The sequence below is a fragment of the Myxine glutinosa genome, chromosome 9 (assembly GCF_964187855.1).
Source record: "Myxine glutinosa chromosome 9, kmMyxGlut1.1, whole genome shotgun sequence".
Taxonomy (NCBI): Eukaryota; Metazoa; Chordata; class Myxini; order Myxiniformes; family Myxinidae; genus Myxine; species Myxine glutinosa.
In genome coordinates, this window is record NC_136269.1 from 66,056,156 (window position 1) to 66,074,457 (window position 18,302).

Genomic DNA, 18,302 nt, shown 5'->3' on the forward strand with positions numbered 1-18,302 from the left:
GGAGAGGTACACGCCACAGCCCAGAAATTGTGCGAGGGCACCGGGAGATGAATCGGGGGAGTGAGACCCCAAATTGAAGAGCACCACAGTTTGGCCAATGGGAATTGGTTTTTAGAACCCATAGTGTAAGAGGGCCAATGGTTTGGCCGGAGAAAGCCCCCGGGTAGTGTAAAGTTGTTAAAGTCATTTAGGAGATAGTTAGGATTGATGAACCTGTCGCACCATACGCAGCCACTTACCTGAGGTGATGATGATGACTCCACACCTGTGTTTTCTTTGTTTTGTGCAGGAAATGAGAATTGCTGTGAGGATTGGTGAGACGCATCACGACGTGGATGAGACATTGGGGTGATTCCATCTCTCCCTCCCTAGGAGGGACTGATGATGAATTGGAAATGGCAAATTTGATTGGTTAGGAGGGAGAGAAGACGAATTTGGTTTATGGGAGGAACGGGGAAGACAGTAGGGATGTTTGTTGATTTGTAAAGTAGATGTTTATGGGTAGTGTTGTGTTTTGTGGATACAGTAAGGGGTAAGGGAGGGGCCATGTAGGTTACCTGGTGGGGGGGGCGTACGATAGGAACGTACCTGTCTCACCTGGTTCCCATGTGCCCCCAGTGTGCATCACCTTACATTGCGTGCACTTTTGCGCCCTTACCACCTTACTCACTTGTTTCTTCTGTTGTCTCCCACCTCCGAGGATCTGGCTTTGGGGTAGAGAGAGAGGAGAGAGAGGTGCTGGCGACGCAGTTGTGGGCCTGCACTTTCGCTGTTCGCTGCCTGGATCGGTACACCATATGGACCGCAATGTTTGTGGCCACCCACAATGGACCGCAGTTCGTTTGCGGCCAAGCACCACCCGGGGATGGACCTATGGATCAACGTGGCACCTATGCCATACAGGTGAACCACTAATAGTTAACACCACCAAGTGCACCACAAGAAGAGCAAGAGACACCTGCAGGGTTAGGGGTTGTTGAAGTTATTTTTATTTCATTGAACAATGGTGACTGCACCGATTGGTGGTGGGGTGGTGCTGTTGATGCTCGGAAAGGGTGCTCTGCACGTTATTAAAGGCCGTCGGCCACAGAGCACTCGTGGGTTGGTGTATCGATGTTGGCAAGCGCGCTCTCTCTATGCATAACATCTGCATGTGTTCCTCCAAAGACAGGTCCTGGATCGTAGTGTAAATATCAGCGTAGTCTTGTAAATAATGCTCCCTACCGGCTGTATGTTTAGTTTGAGGATTCTTTCCGGATTCGGTTATCCTGTGGGTGTGTTTCTGAGAGGAGAAGGGTGCAACGTCGCAGGGGGACATATTTACTCATTTGTGAATATCTATAAAACTGTCGCACTCAGGGTAGAGTTAATAGTAGAGGGAACTACATTGCGTGCCACACTAAAGTAGGTAAAAATTTATCGGGTCGGGACGCCCCGAGGGTAGAGAAGGGTGCAATGTTGCGAATATGGAATTTGACCTCCATATCCGCTTGTAAATATTCCCCTATCTTCTCCGATACTCCCCAACTCTCCCCTTACCCCATTCCCTAGTCCCATTGTCTGTAAACAACACCCATTAGAGCCGATCTTCCCCTTCATTCCCCCATTAAATGTCGTGCCCAGGTCCCCCGCACCACACGTAGACCATTATAGGACATCTTGCTAGTTATTCTTAATCTATGTCAGTTAAGGACTTGTTTCCATTAATTATGACTCTTCGTTGCACCAGAATGTGATGATATGGCACCAGTAGGAGTTTAGGACCTTCCCATACCTCCCCGCATCTCTTCCCATCATCTCAAGCTCCAACAACAACCACAACAACAGCGGCTTTGCGTCCTCACTCCGGCTCGGTTGGCCGCCATTGAACATGTGCTCGACGGGGTTACCCAGAAGGGGGCTCCCTGTCGGCCCCTCGTCAAGGGCGGAGCCGGTAACCCCCGCACCCAATGAGAAGCCATGGGCCGATGCCATATGGGGCGGAGCTAACGAGCGAGGGCGTGACTCCCCGCCGGATATACGCGGCCCCGCGCCGGACGTGACGTGAGATGCGCCCCGAGCTTGGAAGGACAAGACGCCACCCTCCCGAGCGCTGAGCGACCTCCCCGGCATCTCCACCAAAGTCGCGACCCACGAGCGCTGAGCGACCTCCCCGCATCTGCTGGACACCACCGTACGTGATTCTGTCCCTGAGCCAGGTGCACCTGAGCCATCGACTGCCGCTTTCCTTGCCATCAAATCCCGTGTGAGTCAGCGTTGTCCCGTTTATCTGTGGTCTGTCTAGGGTTAATATAAGGTTGTGTCTAAGTGCCCACCTTCCTATGTTTCCCTCTTGTCCCTGTAATCCAACCTTTTTCCGTACGAATATACTTGAGAACTGAACCCCTGGTGTCGTATTGTGTCATTATAATCCAGCCGGGTGTCTTCTCTTTCCTATTGAGCCAGCATAGCGCGGCTTCGTCGACGTTCGAGTACAATCGGGTAACTTGTACGGATACGGCGGCCATCCCGCTCGGCCCACCATACCATCAAAGTCGTATCTGTAACAATACATTTAAATTCATGGCAAGTCCATTGGTTAACTTGGTTCAAAATCTAAAAGAGTTTCCATGTCTTTCAGAGTATTTTTTAGATAAAGATTTTCTAACACAAAAGGGAATTTACCCCTATGACTATATGGACTCATTTGAGAGATTCAATGAAACACAACTTCCTTCAAAAGAAAATTTCTATAACAAATTAAACAACAGTAATATATCTGATAAAGATTATGTACACGCACAAAATGTTTGGGAAAAATATAACATCAAGAATCTTGGCGAGTATCACGATTTGTATCTCAAAACTGATGTGCTTTTATTGGCCGATGTATTTGAAGCCTTTAGATCTGTTTGTCGCACTGGATATGGATTGGATCCTGCTCACTACTACACAGCACCTGGATTGGCCTGGAGTGCGATGTTGAAAATGACAAAACAAGATTTGGATTTGATAACCGATGTTGATATGCTTTTGATGATTGAAAAGGCAAAAAGAGGTGGAATTTCACAAGTCTGCTCGAGTAGATACGCAAAAGCAAATAACAAATATCTTCCAAATTATGATCCAACGAAAGAGAGTTCTTACTTGATGTACTATGACGTGAACAACCTGTATGGCTGGGCAATGTCTCAGGCTCTTCCTTATGGAAAACTTAGATGGGTAAAGGAAAAAGACTACAAAAACGTTTTACAAGATGTATGTATCTCTACACAAAAAGAATTGGATGAAGAAAAAGTTGGTTATTATTTTGAAATTGATTTAAAATATCCAGAGGAACTCCATAACCTACACAAAGATCTCCCATTTGCTTGTGAGAAAGAAAGTCCAAAGAAAGAATGGTTGAGTGATTATCAACGATCGTTTGATATAGTTGAATCAACAGAAAAATTACTTACTACATTATATAACAAGAAAAATTATGTTCTACACCAAAGAAATTTGCGACAATATTTATCAAAAGGTCTAAGAGTAGAGAAGATCCATAGGGTTCTAAAGTTCAATCAAAGTCATTGGTTAAAGGGGTACATTGATTTTAATACACAAAGAAGAACAGAGTCAAAAACAGATTTTGAGAAAGACTTTTATAAATTGATGAATAATGCGGTCTTTGGTAAGACTATGGAGAATGTGAGGAAAACACAAAATATCAGACTATCAACATCTTGGGAACAAGCATCAAAATTAATTAATAGACCGAGTTTTACTCAAGCTGAGGTCTTTACTGAGAACTTTTGTGCGATCCATTTGATTAAAGAGAGTATTGAAATGAACAAACCTATTTATATTGGAACAACAATTCTTGATTTATCAAAGTCATTAATGTATGATTACTTTTATAATAACTTGAGGAAGAAATATCAAAATGATGTTAATCTACTTTATATGGATACAGATAGTTTTATTTTGAAAATTAATACCAACGATGTTTATTCAGACATGAAAAGAGACATTAATATCTATGACACGAGTAATTACAGTCCAGAGAGTGAGTTGTTCTCTTCTAAAAATAAAAAGGTGATTGGAAAGTTCAAGGATGAATTAGGAGGAAATGTTATGAGTGAATTTGTGGGATTGAGGTCAAAGGCTTATGCTTATAAATACATTGTGAATAACGTTGAAAAGACTGATAAGAAGTTAAAAGGTGTAAAGAAAAATGTTATTAAAGAAACAATAAACTTTAAGGATTATTATAACTGTTTAACAACAAAGAAAGAAGAGTTTAGAAAGATTAATGGAATAAGAAGTTATAAACATCAATTATATTCAGAAGAGATAAATAAGAAAGCATTGGGGGCTTTTGATGATAAGAGGTTTATTTTAGAAAATGGAATTGATAGTCTCCCTTATGGTTATATAAGTATATAAGTGATAAGATATATATAAGTGATAAGATATATATAAGTGATAACATATACATAAGTGATAAGATATATATAAGTGATAAGATATATATAAGTGATAAGTTAAAAAGGGGGGGTTGGGGATTTTAACGGGCTACCGCCGCCTTTTTTACTATTATATAAATGATAGAACCAAGTATCAACCAGACTAAAGAGTGGAGGTGTAATCAACCTTGGTATATAAATGGAAAACATAATGAATGTGAAAAATATCAAATAGGTATAATTGAAAAGGCAACTGGTAAAAAAGTTCACAAAACAAATAAGAGAATTAATTTAAATACCGGTGAATTGGGTAAAAAAGATGGAAATATTTTTGAGTGGACGGAAAACTTTGATGGTTGTCAGGAAAATATATACTTTAATTTAAAAATGGTATGTGGCACTGGAGGCGCTCAAACAAGAACATTGAGGGAGGTTTACCATTTTATCTTAGCTCAGTTAAAATATCTTAATAAAGAACCAAACTCAAACATATTTTTTGTTAATATATTAGATGGTGAAGAGAGTGGCAAGAGAATTAAATTATTTCCCACGCATAAACAAATATTTGTAGGGTCGTTGTTTGAGTGGGTCAAAGATGATTCACCAGATGATATTAAGAGTAAAAGGTTAAAAGGTCCATAAGGTCAGAAGGATCACAGGTTCACACAGAAGGACCATTGTTTAAGTGGTCTAATGAATAAGGATAACATGTCAAAAGGTTAGAAGGTTCGTAAAGAACAGGGTGAGAGAAATAGAGGTGTTTAGGGGCAATGAGGGAGGGAAAGAATTAATATGGAAGTGAATGGGTCAATGTTTGAGTGGGTCAAAGATTAATCTGCCAGATGATATGTAGAAGAAGGATGATAGGTCTATAAGAGAAAACAAATATTTGTAGTGTTTGAGTGGTCTAATGAACAACATTAAGGATAGGTACTACAGACAAAAGGTTCATAAAGATGAGGGTGGGAGAAATAGAGGTGTTTTGGGACAATGAGGGAGGGGAAAATTTAACATGTAAGTGAATGAGGATTTGCGGTGTCCCAGAACCAACATTATTACACTACTAATGTTTTCATCAGTCTTGTCTTGAGAAAGCCACTTTTGTAGTTTGATTCTATTCCGTGTGTTGCTTTGATTTGTTTCATGAACATGTCATTAAGTCGTTTCAGTCTGTAGATTTCCTTGTTGTCTATTATAAGATCCTTGACTGTTGCACAAAATAATGTGTATGCTTCTGAGTAGTTGGAGTCTCCTTGTTGCTCTGCATTAGGTGTTGTTGCTAGCTTGCCTAAATACCGGGTATACTCCTTGTAGCAGCGACCATGGTATTTTACCTCTATCGCAACACAATCGTGGTCTTGAATTTGAAGCAGCAGGTTTGTATTGTTGTTGTCTTTAGCAGCTTGCTGCAGTCTTGGTGCCTCAATTGTTGAGCACCTTGTTAGAGGCTCTTTTCTTCGGCCCCTTTTGCCTGTATTGATTGTTCTCTCTTTCTGACAAAGTATGCATATATTAGGCAACACATATTGGGATCTGGCTGAACATTTGGGCTTGCCTAAGCTGGAGCGTAGAGCACGTTTCTTGACTGGTTGTGGGCCTTTATGCACCTTGTCAATGTTGACGTTGATGTCATTGCATGTTGAAGCTGCAATAAATACACATAAAAGAAAACAATTAAAATTATGTGAGTTTAAAATGTCTCGACCTCAAGTCATGGTTAGCCCGACTAGATTCCCTCCCCCCCCCCCCCTTCCTCAGACTTCCTTTTAAAAATTTATTTGTTTCACCTCGGCCCTACCTCCTTGCATAAATATTGGACAGTTCCTTCAATTCAAAATCGTTCGACTACACACAAAATCATTTTACATATACCTCACAAAAAAAAAAATCAAACTAAGTTTTGAAGCATTGTCATGATTTATTATTCAAGTTATTCAACCTACCAGTATTGGCTGCATTTTCTTCTCTCTTTTTCATGCTGCTTTGCACCCTGCTCACTCGTTGTTTATCGGTAAATCGTGAATAACACACTTGATGAAACGCTGCATCATGCGGTATAGCTATAGCAGGTATTGTTACCATACTGTTGCCACGTTCGCCGAATTCGTTAGCGTGGTTCTTCACAAAATTTCTCGCAATTTCAGCTTGATCACCTTCTAAATTCTGCCACGTAAGAACAAATTGCATATATCGCGGCCATGTTATATCACTAAAAGGTATTAAACTTGATCTTTTGGCCGGAGAAATGCACATATAACAGCGTTTCTCGCTCCCACCCTCGTCACCGTCGCTGCTACTGGAGGCCGCCATTTTGTTTACTCACAGCCGGAAGCCCAGACATCGTTCGTAGCGCGAATAAGCGCGATCCTCATTGGTCAATACATCGAAATGCGTTCGAGGCTAAACGGAGATTTTGGAAATAAAATTATACATTTCAACATTATATTACAGACTAACGTACCAGAATCTGACTTGTGAAAAGTCATGAACATTATTTCTTAATTTTTTCTATATTATCATGCCAATTTGATGCCCACCCGATTTTCAGGTCACGAAATGAAATGAAAAATTGGAACACCTGGCAGTCTACAAGGACTTCCAGGACAGAAGTTGGTATTTCAAAAAAGTGGATTTGGGGTGAAATTAGCGGGGGTATAACAGATCAAGGTTTTGTATGGGGGAAGATAAGAGATGGTGGTGAACAGCTGTTTTAAAGACCTGGAGGGTGGAGTGGGATTGAAGAGAGTGAGGGAGTTTGTTCCAGAGGCGGCAGAAAAGAGGAATGAAGGAGTGAAGGTGAGCAGAGAGTCTTGATTTTGGCCGTTTAACCACAAGAGGGTTGCAGGCAGATCTTGTGCGACCTGTAGGAATATTTGGGGGACAGAGCCCAGAGAGAGCTGGGGGGACAAGGCCAGAGAGGAGTCGGTAGAAGATGGAAAGACCACCAACCTGCCTGCGGTGAGTGAGTGAAAGGCCCTTGGAGTTAGCTTCATCGCGGGAGATTCCAATGATTCTGAACGCTTTGGTTTCAACAGCGTGAAGACGAGCTAGGTGTGAGGCAGGAGCACCAGCCCAGAGGGGAGAGCAGTATTCCATTGAGCTGTGGATGAAAGCCTTGTATGTGGTGAGGAGCTCAGGTGTGCCAAGGAAGAACTTCGCATGACGGAGGATGCCCAGTCAGCAACTGGCTTTGGAGGCCAGATTTGAAATGTGCTTTTCCCAGGAAAGATCATGGCAGATAGTGAGACCCAAAAGCTTGAGTGACAGACTTCTTGGAGAGGATTATTCAGAAAGTGGATGGGAGGGTTGTCCAGTCGGTCTTTTCCGAGAGACATCGTAAGAGTGTGAGATTTGTCAGGATTGAAAGACATGTTCCACTTGTTTGCCCAGTCTGTGATTTTGTCCAGGTCTGCAGAGAGTGAGGAGGCTGCAGACTGCCGATCTGCAGACTGCTGCAGACTGCCGATCTGAGGGATGAGGAATGGAGCGACAGAGAGTAGAGACATCAGCAAAGAGATAGAGAGGATTTTCAAGAGAGTCAGAGAGATCATTGATGAAGATCAGAAAAAGCACAGGGCCCAGAACACTGCCTTGGGGAACTTCAGCCTGAACAGGAAGAGGAGATGAGAGAAACCCATTCAGGGCCACACGTTGACTACGAATAGAGTGGAAGTCGGCCAGCCATGTGTGGAGATTTCCATGGATACTAAAGGAGGAGAGTTTGGTTAGACGAGCGGGGTGCCAGACCGTATCGAAGGCACGTGATATGTCAAGGGAGACAGCTCTAATTTCCTGTTTGGCACTGAGGACCTCCATCCATTGTTGAGAAAGCAGAAGCAGCATGTCCAGAGTAGAGTGACCAGGTCTGAAACCAAATTGATGATCAGAGATCAAGCCATTGGAGAAGAGGAAAGATTTCATATCCGAAGCAATGATGGATTCCATGACTTTGCTGATAATTGGGAGAAGGCTGATTGGTCTGTAGCTGCTAGGATCTGTTTTTGCACGTTTTTGTGCAAAGCGGTGATGTTGGCTGATTTCCAAGCAGATGGCAGATGACCTTGAGCAAAAGAAAGGGTGAAGAGAACAGAGAGAGGGAGTGAAAGAGCGGAAGGACAGGATTTTAGGACCCGTGGGCTGATGCCGTCAGGTCCAGTTGCAGAATCAGAGTCGAGGGTTGACAGAAACTTTTCCACCTTGTCAGGAGGAAAGGACACAGAGTCCAGGAGCAGCTGGGTACGACTGGGTACGGTGGGTACAGAGAGGGATGGGTTTGGGACACAAGATTTAGAGGCAAACACAGAGTTGAGGCATTCAGATTTTTCACGTGCGGAGTCAGCCGTGTGGCCGTTTGAGGTGAGGGAGGGGATGGAGGGGGAACAAACACCAGAAACAGATTTGACCAGACGCCACCAGGATTTGGAAGAGGGAGACAGATAAGAGAGTTAGGTCTTGAGAATGGAGAGATAGTGTCCTGGCTCTCCTGAGGGTGGACACACACTTGTTTCGGGCTTTGTGAAAGGAAATGAGCTTTCCTTCCGTTGGATTTGCTTTCCAGGAGAAGAAAGCAAGTTGTTTCTGGGCAACAGCCTCACCACAAGATTCCGTGTACTGTGGAATAATAAATATTCATATATATTGCCAGTTGTTAATATTGCTAAATTACATCTCAATGTGATCTTGTGTAAAATGGAATGTGTTTTACCGTGCAGTTTGCAAAGTCTTGGAACCGGAGAAAGGCAAGTTATTGCCCACTGATAAATTAGGATTTACAAACCCAAGTGCTGGGCGAATTCCTCCTCAGGCAGGTCATGAGAAAGTGACCTTTCTCAGAGGAATTATGTAGTGCTTCTAGTTCCCAACGATAGGCAGCTGTTCCAAAGAGCCTGTAGGGCTTCCTGGACAGGAAACAGATGCCTTGCAGGCGTCTCAATGTCTGGGGGCTATAGGCCTTGGGCTGAACTCTGCATTCCAATGCTCTGACATGAAAAGGAGCAAAGTTCTATTTAATGAGGAAGCTCGGAGAGAACGAGAAAAAACTGGGAAGAACTGATCATCGGAGGAAGGAGAGAGACTGGGCAACAACGAGAAGGAGCTCCAGCCACGATCGGCAGAACGACGCGTCATATTATTTTGAATTAGTACGTTTATTTACAGTTTCAATAAACATTGACTTGGTAAACAAGTTTGAGTTTCTTTGAGTAATCTCGTGAGAGGTTGCTCAGTTGGAGTTCAGTAGTAGAGATCATTATTATCTACAAATTGGTGGTCCCAGCACGGGGATCAACTGCCCAGGTGCGCAAGACCAGGGGACAAGGTAAGCATCCCGTCTTTGTCATCTGTACAGTACGATGCGAACCTGCTTAGTTGTTCAGTTCTGCTTAGTTGTTGTTTTTGTGTATGTGTTATGTGGTAGGTGGGCAACACCACAATCTATACCTCTTTGAGGTATGCGGAAAGCCCCGGGATATTTCAGAAATATCATGACGATTTTTTACGATTTTTTTCTTCCCAAATTTATTAATTATTTTTCCAAATTTTTTCCATTTTGTTTTTGATAAACGAGTTCAAAGAGCCACTAACGGACCACCTGGGTCGTTAGAGAAAGGGTGCTGCGTTCGTTCGCTGTCATGTAAAACTGAAATGGTATACAATATGGTCGACCTGTTGATATTGTGTATTTTTGTGTATTGTTGTGTGTATTTTGTATATATCTCATGATTGATTCCATTTAACGTTCTGCGTCCTATATCTGCTTGTTTCGTTGGTACACGAATTGTGTCGATTTCCCGTTAAATAAAATGGTTGAGATCCCGATTGATTGGAACAATAGAACGAGCGGATAGACGGATGGTCATTGACATTTAAAAAAAAAAGCGATTTTTAAACGATTATCCGAGGGTTTTTCTCGATAATTAGCGATTTTTTGTAAGTAGCGATTTTTACGCCAGCACTTGTAAAGTGTGCCGAAGCGCGACAAGTCAATGGAAGGGTGTTAAAAAATTGGCTGTCTCGATTTTATAACATAAATTCCCATTGTGGCACGAATATGGTTTTGCACCTCGATGAAATGCTAAATCCGAGCGAGCTGTTCCACGCACAGTAATGCGCGCGAGGGAAATACACGGCCCGATGTTATGTGCACGATCGAACAAACGATACATAAATACAGGGATTTTTCTTTCGATTCCCAGCTTGGAAGGTAGTACACTCAGGAAATACGGAAGACATTGATTTTTTTTGGCTGGGTTCGATCCCGTCAGCAAGTGGAATTAATTTTATTGATTTAAAAAACGGCATCGAACGATCTTCAGACTCTTTGTATGAACCTCGGCTTGAATTAAATTTTGAAACACACGATGCCAGCCTATACGCCCGTTCAAATAACACCCAGTGGGTTGACTCATTCATTATACTATTGACGATAGAGCTTTTCACCAGGTCACATTGGTCACATATTACATACGGGATCGGAAGCAATTTTTTTTTTTCTCTCTCTCCCAATCTTTTCTTTTTTCCTTTCTCCCAGCCTTCCTACCTCCCCCACCCCTCATTCACCCCCATCTCATCATCATACATCCACATCCACATCATTCATCCTCTCCCGCCCCACCCCCCCAGCCTTACTCCTCCCAACCCTCCACTCCTCCGCCCCATACCTTTGCACTTCTCCTTCCTCCCCCACCATACCTTTCTCTTCCCAATCTACCTGTCCTGTCCTCCCCTTCCCCCCTCCCTCCCTCCTTCCCCCCTCCCTCCCGCTGTCAGCTCCCCATCCCCTCAAACCCTCATTGCAGCTTGTCCCAGCTTGTCTCTGCCTTGTCTTTGTACCCTTATCCACCCTTTATTCTTCCCACCCCTTCTTCTGCCCCCCCTCATTCCTTTACACCCCCCTCAATCCTCTATGCCCCTCCTCACTCCTCTGTGTCTTCCCTCCATTCACTCCTTTGTGCTCCCGCCCTCCCCCTCCCTCCTTCCATTTCCCACCCCCTCCATCCTAACTGTAATCCTCACCCTAACCCCATCCCACCATCATCCAATCCACCCCTCATTCCTACCCCCCCCTTCCCTCCTGCGTCCCTTTCCCCCTCCCTTCTTTTTCTCTTCTTCTTCTTTTCCTAATCTACCTGTTACCTGTATTCCTGTATTCCTGGCTCCCCGCCCCCTTCCCCCCGCCACCCCCCCGCTCCTTGTGTAATATGACATTTTCACCTGTAATCATCCCTATATCTGAATCCTGATTAGGAAAATATACATTTTTTAGCGTTTTTTATTTATTGCAGCGGCCATCTTGGATGACAGTTAAATGTTATTCGATCAATATGAAAATTGATGAGAGGCAATCCCATGTTACGGGGATGTAGAATTTCTATAAGGCAGAGCCATTGAATGTAAATTTGATAATTTCATATTTTCACCTGTCAGACAGGTGTTATTCTCACCTGTCTTTTGTCATCAATATTATTAGAGATTATCTCCCCTGGTTGTCTCTTATTTCCTTCTCTTTCTCTTTCTTTGTTAGCCCCCTCTCTTCGTCTCAATCTTTCTGTCTCCCTTTCTCTCTCTTCATTTCCCACTTGATCTCACTTGGGTTGAGGCTCATACAACAGCTAATGTAATTAAGCACCATGCACCATGCTGTGAAAATTTATTTTGGATTCGGAATACTTCGTTTGTTCCAATTTTCTATGCCCCCGCCCATCCCCCCCCAGCCTCACCCCCCTTGCCCTACCCCTTTTCTTTCATTGTCCCACCCCCCCAGCTTTCTCATCCTTCGTGGCATCCTACACCTCCTGCTATCCCTCCTCCTACTCCCTTGCCCCACCCTTTTTCCTCCCCTCTTTCCTCCTCTTTTCCCTCGCCCTTCCTTCCTACCTTCCTACCTCTCTCACCTGTCTTTTACCTGTTTTCCCCTTCCCTTATTCCTTCCTCCCCCCTTCCCTCCCTCCCACCACCCTCCTTTCAAACCCTTATGGTAGCTTGTTGCTATATATAGTTATCATTGTTTTTTCTCATTGTTGATTGTTGATTATACCACGTGGTTATGATTGACAGGAATGAGATCATGAGGTTTTCAGTGTAAAATGATTGCTTGGGCTTAAGGATAGCTTTTGAGCCCTGTAGGATTAATGATGCATTACAAGTAATAGAGTTAAATAAAGGGTCAAAATTTCAGCATGATTGGATTAAAATTGGCAAATATTTTCATTTGTTTATTGTCATTCAATTAATTGTCATTCATTGGTAGAACATTTCAGGAGTTTTACAAAATTTTAATTGTCAAGAAGTTTGAGTACATTCAAATTGGGACATTTTCTCAGTAACCTGTTTCATTCCTGTTTGATTAATCTTGGCTGACTATCTCAGAAATGAAGGGTTGGGTTGCCTTCAGTGGTTGCTAAACTTGAATTTGTGATATAATGGCCAGACAAGATTGAAACAAGTACAAAAAGTTTTAATTAAAACAAAAGCCGCGTCGATGTTACACAATGCCTAGATGCAGCTGTGCCTATAACGTCGATGTTATAAGCACAGGACATTCCTATTGATTCGATTACTTGATGTTATTTTTGTGCAAAGTGAAAATATATCTCGGCAATTTCCCGTGTGTGGCGACGAATTTTTAATATATCTCGGCATTTTCCCATCTGTTATTTCAGGCGGTGTATGACTGACCATGCCGCGATTGAAAAAAATATATATCTCGGCAATTTCCCGTGTGTGGCGACACGTGAACGAAGCTATGCTCCTCTCTCCACATTATTGTGACGACGTATAAATTAAATATTTCATCGTGACGATTTTCATCATATGGACGAATTTTTAATATATCTCGGCATTTTCCCGTCTGTTATTTCAGGCGGTGTATGACTGACCATGCCGCGATGTAAAAAAAAAAAAAATCTCGGCAATTTCCCGTATGTGGCAACACGTGAATGAAGCTATGCTCCTCTCTCCACATTATTGTGACGACGTATAAATTAAATATTTCATCGTGACGATTGTCATCAAATGGACGAATTTTTAATATATCTCGGCATTTTCCCGTCTGTTATTTCAGGCGGTGTATGACTGAGCATGCCACGATTTAAACAAAATATATATATCTCGGCATTTTCCCATCTCTTATTTCGAGCGGTGTATGACTGAGCATGCCGCGATTAAAAAAAAAAAAAATCTCAATGGACTTGAAGTTACAGGCCTTTGAGAATTCATTTCGTTCTATAAAGGGCAACTTTCATTGGATTTTCTTCCCGTTTTTTTTCAACCGAGTCTAAAACTATGTTAGCGACTGTGAAAAATGAAATGATATATCGAATTTGATGTGAAAGAAAACTGTGTGAGGGAGGAAGACACCACCGGCCTACAAAACAGGCCTCAAAGCTATGCAAGTTAATAAAATGGTGGATATTTGTTTATATGAAGCCTCTCCCAAAATGGGTCCAGCTATGGTTCCCAGAATGGGTGGAGCTTTGAGGTTTTGTCTTCTCTGCAAGAACAAGAAGAAGAAGAAGCAGAAGAAGAAGCAGAGGTAACAACAACAACAGCAGAGGGCACTCTATGAGCAGCGTCTGCGACGTGGCTAAAAATATGTCAGATATGATCCAGAGGCAGAACGGTGATTTTTCAATTGACAAAAGGTATGGGTCAAAGGTGACGACAATGATCATATATCTCCGTCAGTGGATGGAACTGTTCTGGCAACATTGGGAAAAGGTTTATGTATAGAGTTATCTGATTGATTAATGTGATTTATTGATGAATATTGATAAATTGATTGACATTGAAAAATTGAATTGATTTAATTGAATAAATTGATTGATTGATGGATGAAAGTGCGGTCTCAAGAAAGAAGCTATGAGATATTTGTGAAACATCAATGTGAAGACAACCTTGGAAAACGAGCAAGGTGGTGGGTCTATATAGTTATATTATATGTGGTTATTTTCTGTTTGATTCCCCCTCAACAGAACGGAATACCTGCTGACCCACTTCTTACTGATCCATTTGACCCATCTGCAACACCGATCAGTGAGATTGGGGTGTGGAAAAGCCACAGGACAGGGAGGCTATCTGGAAATCACCTGAAGTCATCGATTGAAAAGGTGGAGAGATACTTCCTGGGAGACCACAGAGTGGAGCTTATAGGAATAAGCGAGGAAATAAAGCATTCAACGCTACTCTGTATAAGGTGGAACAAACTTCAGAGATTTTGCAGTACACACAGTCGATAATGGGTACAGGTGTAGTCTAAAGTGTAGTCCTGGTAGTTATCTGGTACATTGAGTGAGTATAGAGTGTTACTCACACACAGGCGAAATGGGAAGTTGAGTCTGCAAGGATAAAAAAGGCCAATTAGACTTGAGTCAAAGAGGTGCTTGTATTAATTACATGCATCAGCGATATGGTGCAGAATCACTTAAAGATGTGGAATCCTGGCATGAATGGACAAAAGGAAGGAAAAAGGAATTCCCAAAGGATGGCACTTTTGACAGGAACACATTGGAAACACTCAGAGAAGAATTAGAAGCAAGAGGGAGACAGAAGTTGAAAGTGGATTGGAAACCATTTTATTACTGGGACGTTGAGTCTAGGGATAGGAAGACCAAAGCAAAGATGGGGGGTTTGAAGAAAGAGGTGAAACAGATACAGCATAGGTGGGGCAAGGTATCCACGCAGATGCCTCTTGAAGTTAGCAATGGAAAGCGATCCCAGCCCAAATTGTACCCAGAAGCAAGGTCATACGAGATAAATGAACTGGAAGAGGAAACTCCTCCACCCTATCGGAGAAATATTGTATATCAGCCACAGGTAGTACCTGAACCTGTACCTGCCGAAAGACCAGAACAGAGTGCAGCGACTGGTTCTAGTCAACAGAGGACAGGTGAAAGAAGTGACCCATCTGAGGTAACTACCCAAGAGGGTGCAATTGGGGGACAGGAACAGAATCAGAGACAGGAACCGACTCAAAGTGGGCAAGCGATGTAACCAGCTGCAACAACTTCAAAATACTCTCCATTTCACAATACAAGGAGTAAGGGTCCTGTGATAAATGCCAATCAATCCAACGATCAATGTGATTGGCTAGTGAACAATCAAAACTTGACTCTCTCACAGGGAGGTTTTGAGCAATGTGGTGTTATGAATTTTCCTCAGCGGCAATTTCCAGAGGCAAATCAGGAACGCCCAGATCTGATGTATAGACCGTGGCAGGTACATCAATTGAAGGCATTGCAGAGTAGTATGCCATCAATCAAAACAGATCCACTTCAATTCGCGGAGGAGCTGCGATTGCTTGTGGAAACTCAATTGCCAACTGCAAGGGACATGGAAATACTTTTGAAGTGGTTAATTCCTAATACCACCACTTTGAGGAACTTAATGGGTGAGGCAAACTGGGTAAATGCAGCAGATGGACAGTTAGACATGCCCACGGATGCTAAAATGACACAGATAAATAGATTGATAGAGGCCATACAAAAATTGCCACCCGTGACGGATTGGAACAAAGTGGTTACATGCAAGCAGAAATCAGGCGAAGATGCTAGTGATTATTTGGGCAGATTGCGAGATGTTTTCCGACTATATTCGGGAATAGACCGGGCACAAATTGACAATGCCTTAAAACCTCTTTTTATTAATGGTCTGTTGCCAAAATTGAAGGGTGAAGTGGAAAGACAGTGTATTGCTTGGGAAGGCAAGCCGATGCAAGAAATATTGAATTATGCCTTGCATCATCAGCGAATTCAGGCCAGGAACAGTGCTGTAAATGCCGAAAAATTGATGCAACTACAGACACAAGCCCTGATGACTACGAATCAATGCAATAGGTTTTCTGGGCAACAACACAACAATGCAGGAAACAACTCTGTTTCAGGAGATAACCAGAGATTGGAGTGGCAACCCAGAGACCCAGAGATGCAGCCCAGAAATACAAGTGAACAGGTGGACAGACCAGCCAATGAGAGAAATCGATGTTTCAATTGTGGAGAAATGGGACATTGGAAGAGGAGATGCCCATATATCAACCAATGACAATTTCGAAAGGGAAACCAAGGACAGGGATACTACCAACTACCAACACCTTGCCCACCAAATAGGGCTCCGTTGAGGAATGCCCCAATTAAGGGAGTACCTCAGCAGAATAGATGGTCTGCAACACCCTTTTGACTAGACCAGAATGATCAAGTGGCAGCGCTTCCTTTAATCTCAAGGTCGGCTGCACAGGAACCAAGTGTTAATTTGACAGTAGGCGGACGCAAGGCTCCTTTCCTAATCGATACGGGTGCCACGCGTTCCACGTTACGACAAGCAGATTTTCCCAATATACCATTGTCAAAATACTATACGAAGGTGGTAGGAGTATCAGGAGTTCCCATACACACACCTGTCACGGAAGAATTGCGTGTCCAACTTGGCCCGTTGACTGCACAACATGCCTTTCTTGTGGCATCTGGCGTTCCAGTAAATTTGATGGGAAGAGATTTATTGTGTAAATTGAATTGTACTGTCATCTGTAATGAAAACGGAGTATCTAGAAATGCCAGAACACTCCCACGACTTTATTTCTGAGGTGCTAGACAGCCTGACAAGACCAAGAACACATCGATGGGACATCGATGATACAAAAATGGCAGAACTTTTGTGTGTTAGTTTTATGACACTGAAGGATGAAATGCCTGAAGTACAGGAATGGGTAGACAATTTTATGATGGATTCTCTGACATGGCAGACTGATCTTCACTGTACGACATGTTATGCTACAGGAGAGGAGGTGTCCTATGCAGAGCAGGTTTCTAAATACCTGCACACCAGGTATGATGTACATCTGACGTCATTGTGGGTAGGAAGACAGGGAGTTGGCATGTCAGTGTCTTTGATGCCAGACCAACAACTCCTGTGGAATCAACCCGAAACAACAACCCCACACGTCACCTTAGCGGTGGCAGAAGGATATGAAGCAAAAGATGTTGGAACAATGATTGCAACTTTGAAAGAGTGTAAAAACATGGGATACATGGGAGAAATTCAATGCGCCCCACTCTATGACTTAGATGGAAATGGATTTTGCTGGCAGCTCAAAGAGCAGGTGCTTTCTTCAACCTTCAACATGATTGTGGAATCGGATGACACTGACGATGTTGGGGTATACCTACTCAGCTCTGACACCGACGGTGACCCGGCCCCACTCGATCAAATACCGACATGCTGGTGGACAACGCATCCGAATGATGTGGGACGGATCAAGAGTATTGCACCTGTAAGGATCACAGTAGATGATTCTAGGCCACTGCCTAGAAAGCGCCAATATCCATTGAGACCAGAGGCAAAAGCTGGTATTGCACCAGTGATTCGATCATTGGTGGATCAGGGAGTTATAGTTCACACTGTGAGCATGTGCAACACTCCTATTTTACCTGTGAAGAAGCCAGGCAAGACTACTTGGAGATTTGTACAGGATCTTCGAGCAATTAATGATTGTGTCATCCCAGCCTATCTGGTGGTCCCGCAAGTATTCCATGCAACACGAAGTTCTACTCCGTGGTGGACTTATGTTCAGCGTTCTTTAGTGTACCCATTCATGAGGATTCGCGTTATCTTTTCGCGTTCACGTACGAAGGGTTACAGTTTACTTGGAATGTTTTACCACAAGGGTTCACAGAGAGCCCAACTTTGTTTTCACGTGCTCTACATGAAGACCTCAGAAACATTGAATTTCCTGGAGGTTCAGTGATGGTACAATATGTGGACGACCTTCTCATATGCTCGACTTCAAAGGAAGCATGTGAGCAGGACACTGTTGTGCTACTGACAGCATTGGCAGACAAAGGCCACAAGGCCTCGAGAGATAAGTTGCAGTTCTGTAAGGAAGAG

General features: G+C 43.1%; 1 protein-coding gene across 1 annotated transcript in view; it reads left to right on the top strand.

Annotated features, from left to right (window-relative positions):
* Positions 1-703: 703 nt before the first annotated feature.
* The window catches only part of LOC137435359 (uncharacterized), a 452,519-nt gene continuing 434,920 nt past the window's right edge, over positions 704-18,302 (top strand). Inside the window, exon 1 of the mRNA XM_078784413.1 lies at positions 704-903. Coding sequence (XP_078640539.1) covers positions 827-903 — 77 coding nt within the window. The 5' untranslated portion in view covers positions 704-826. The remainder of the gene's footprint in view (positions 904-18,302) is intronic.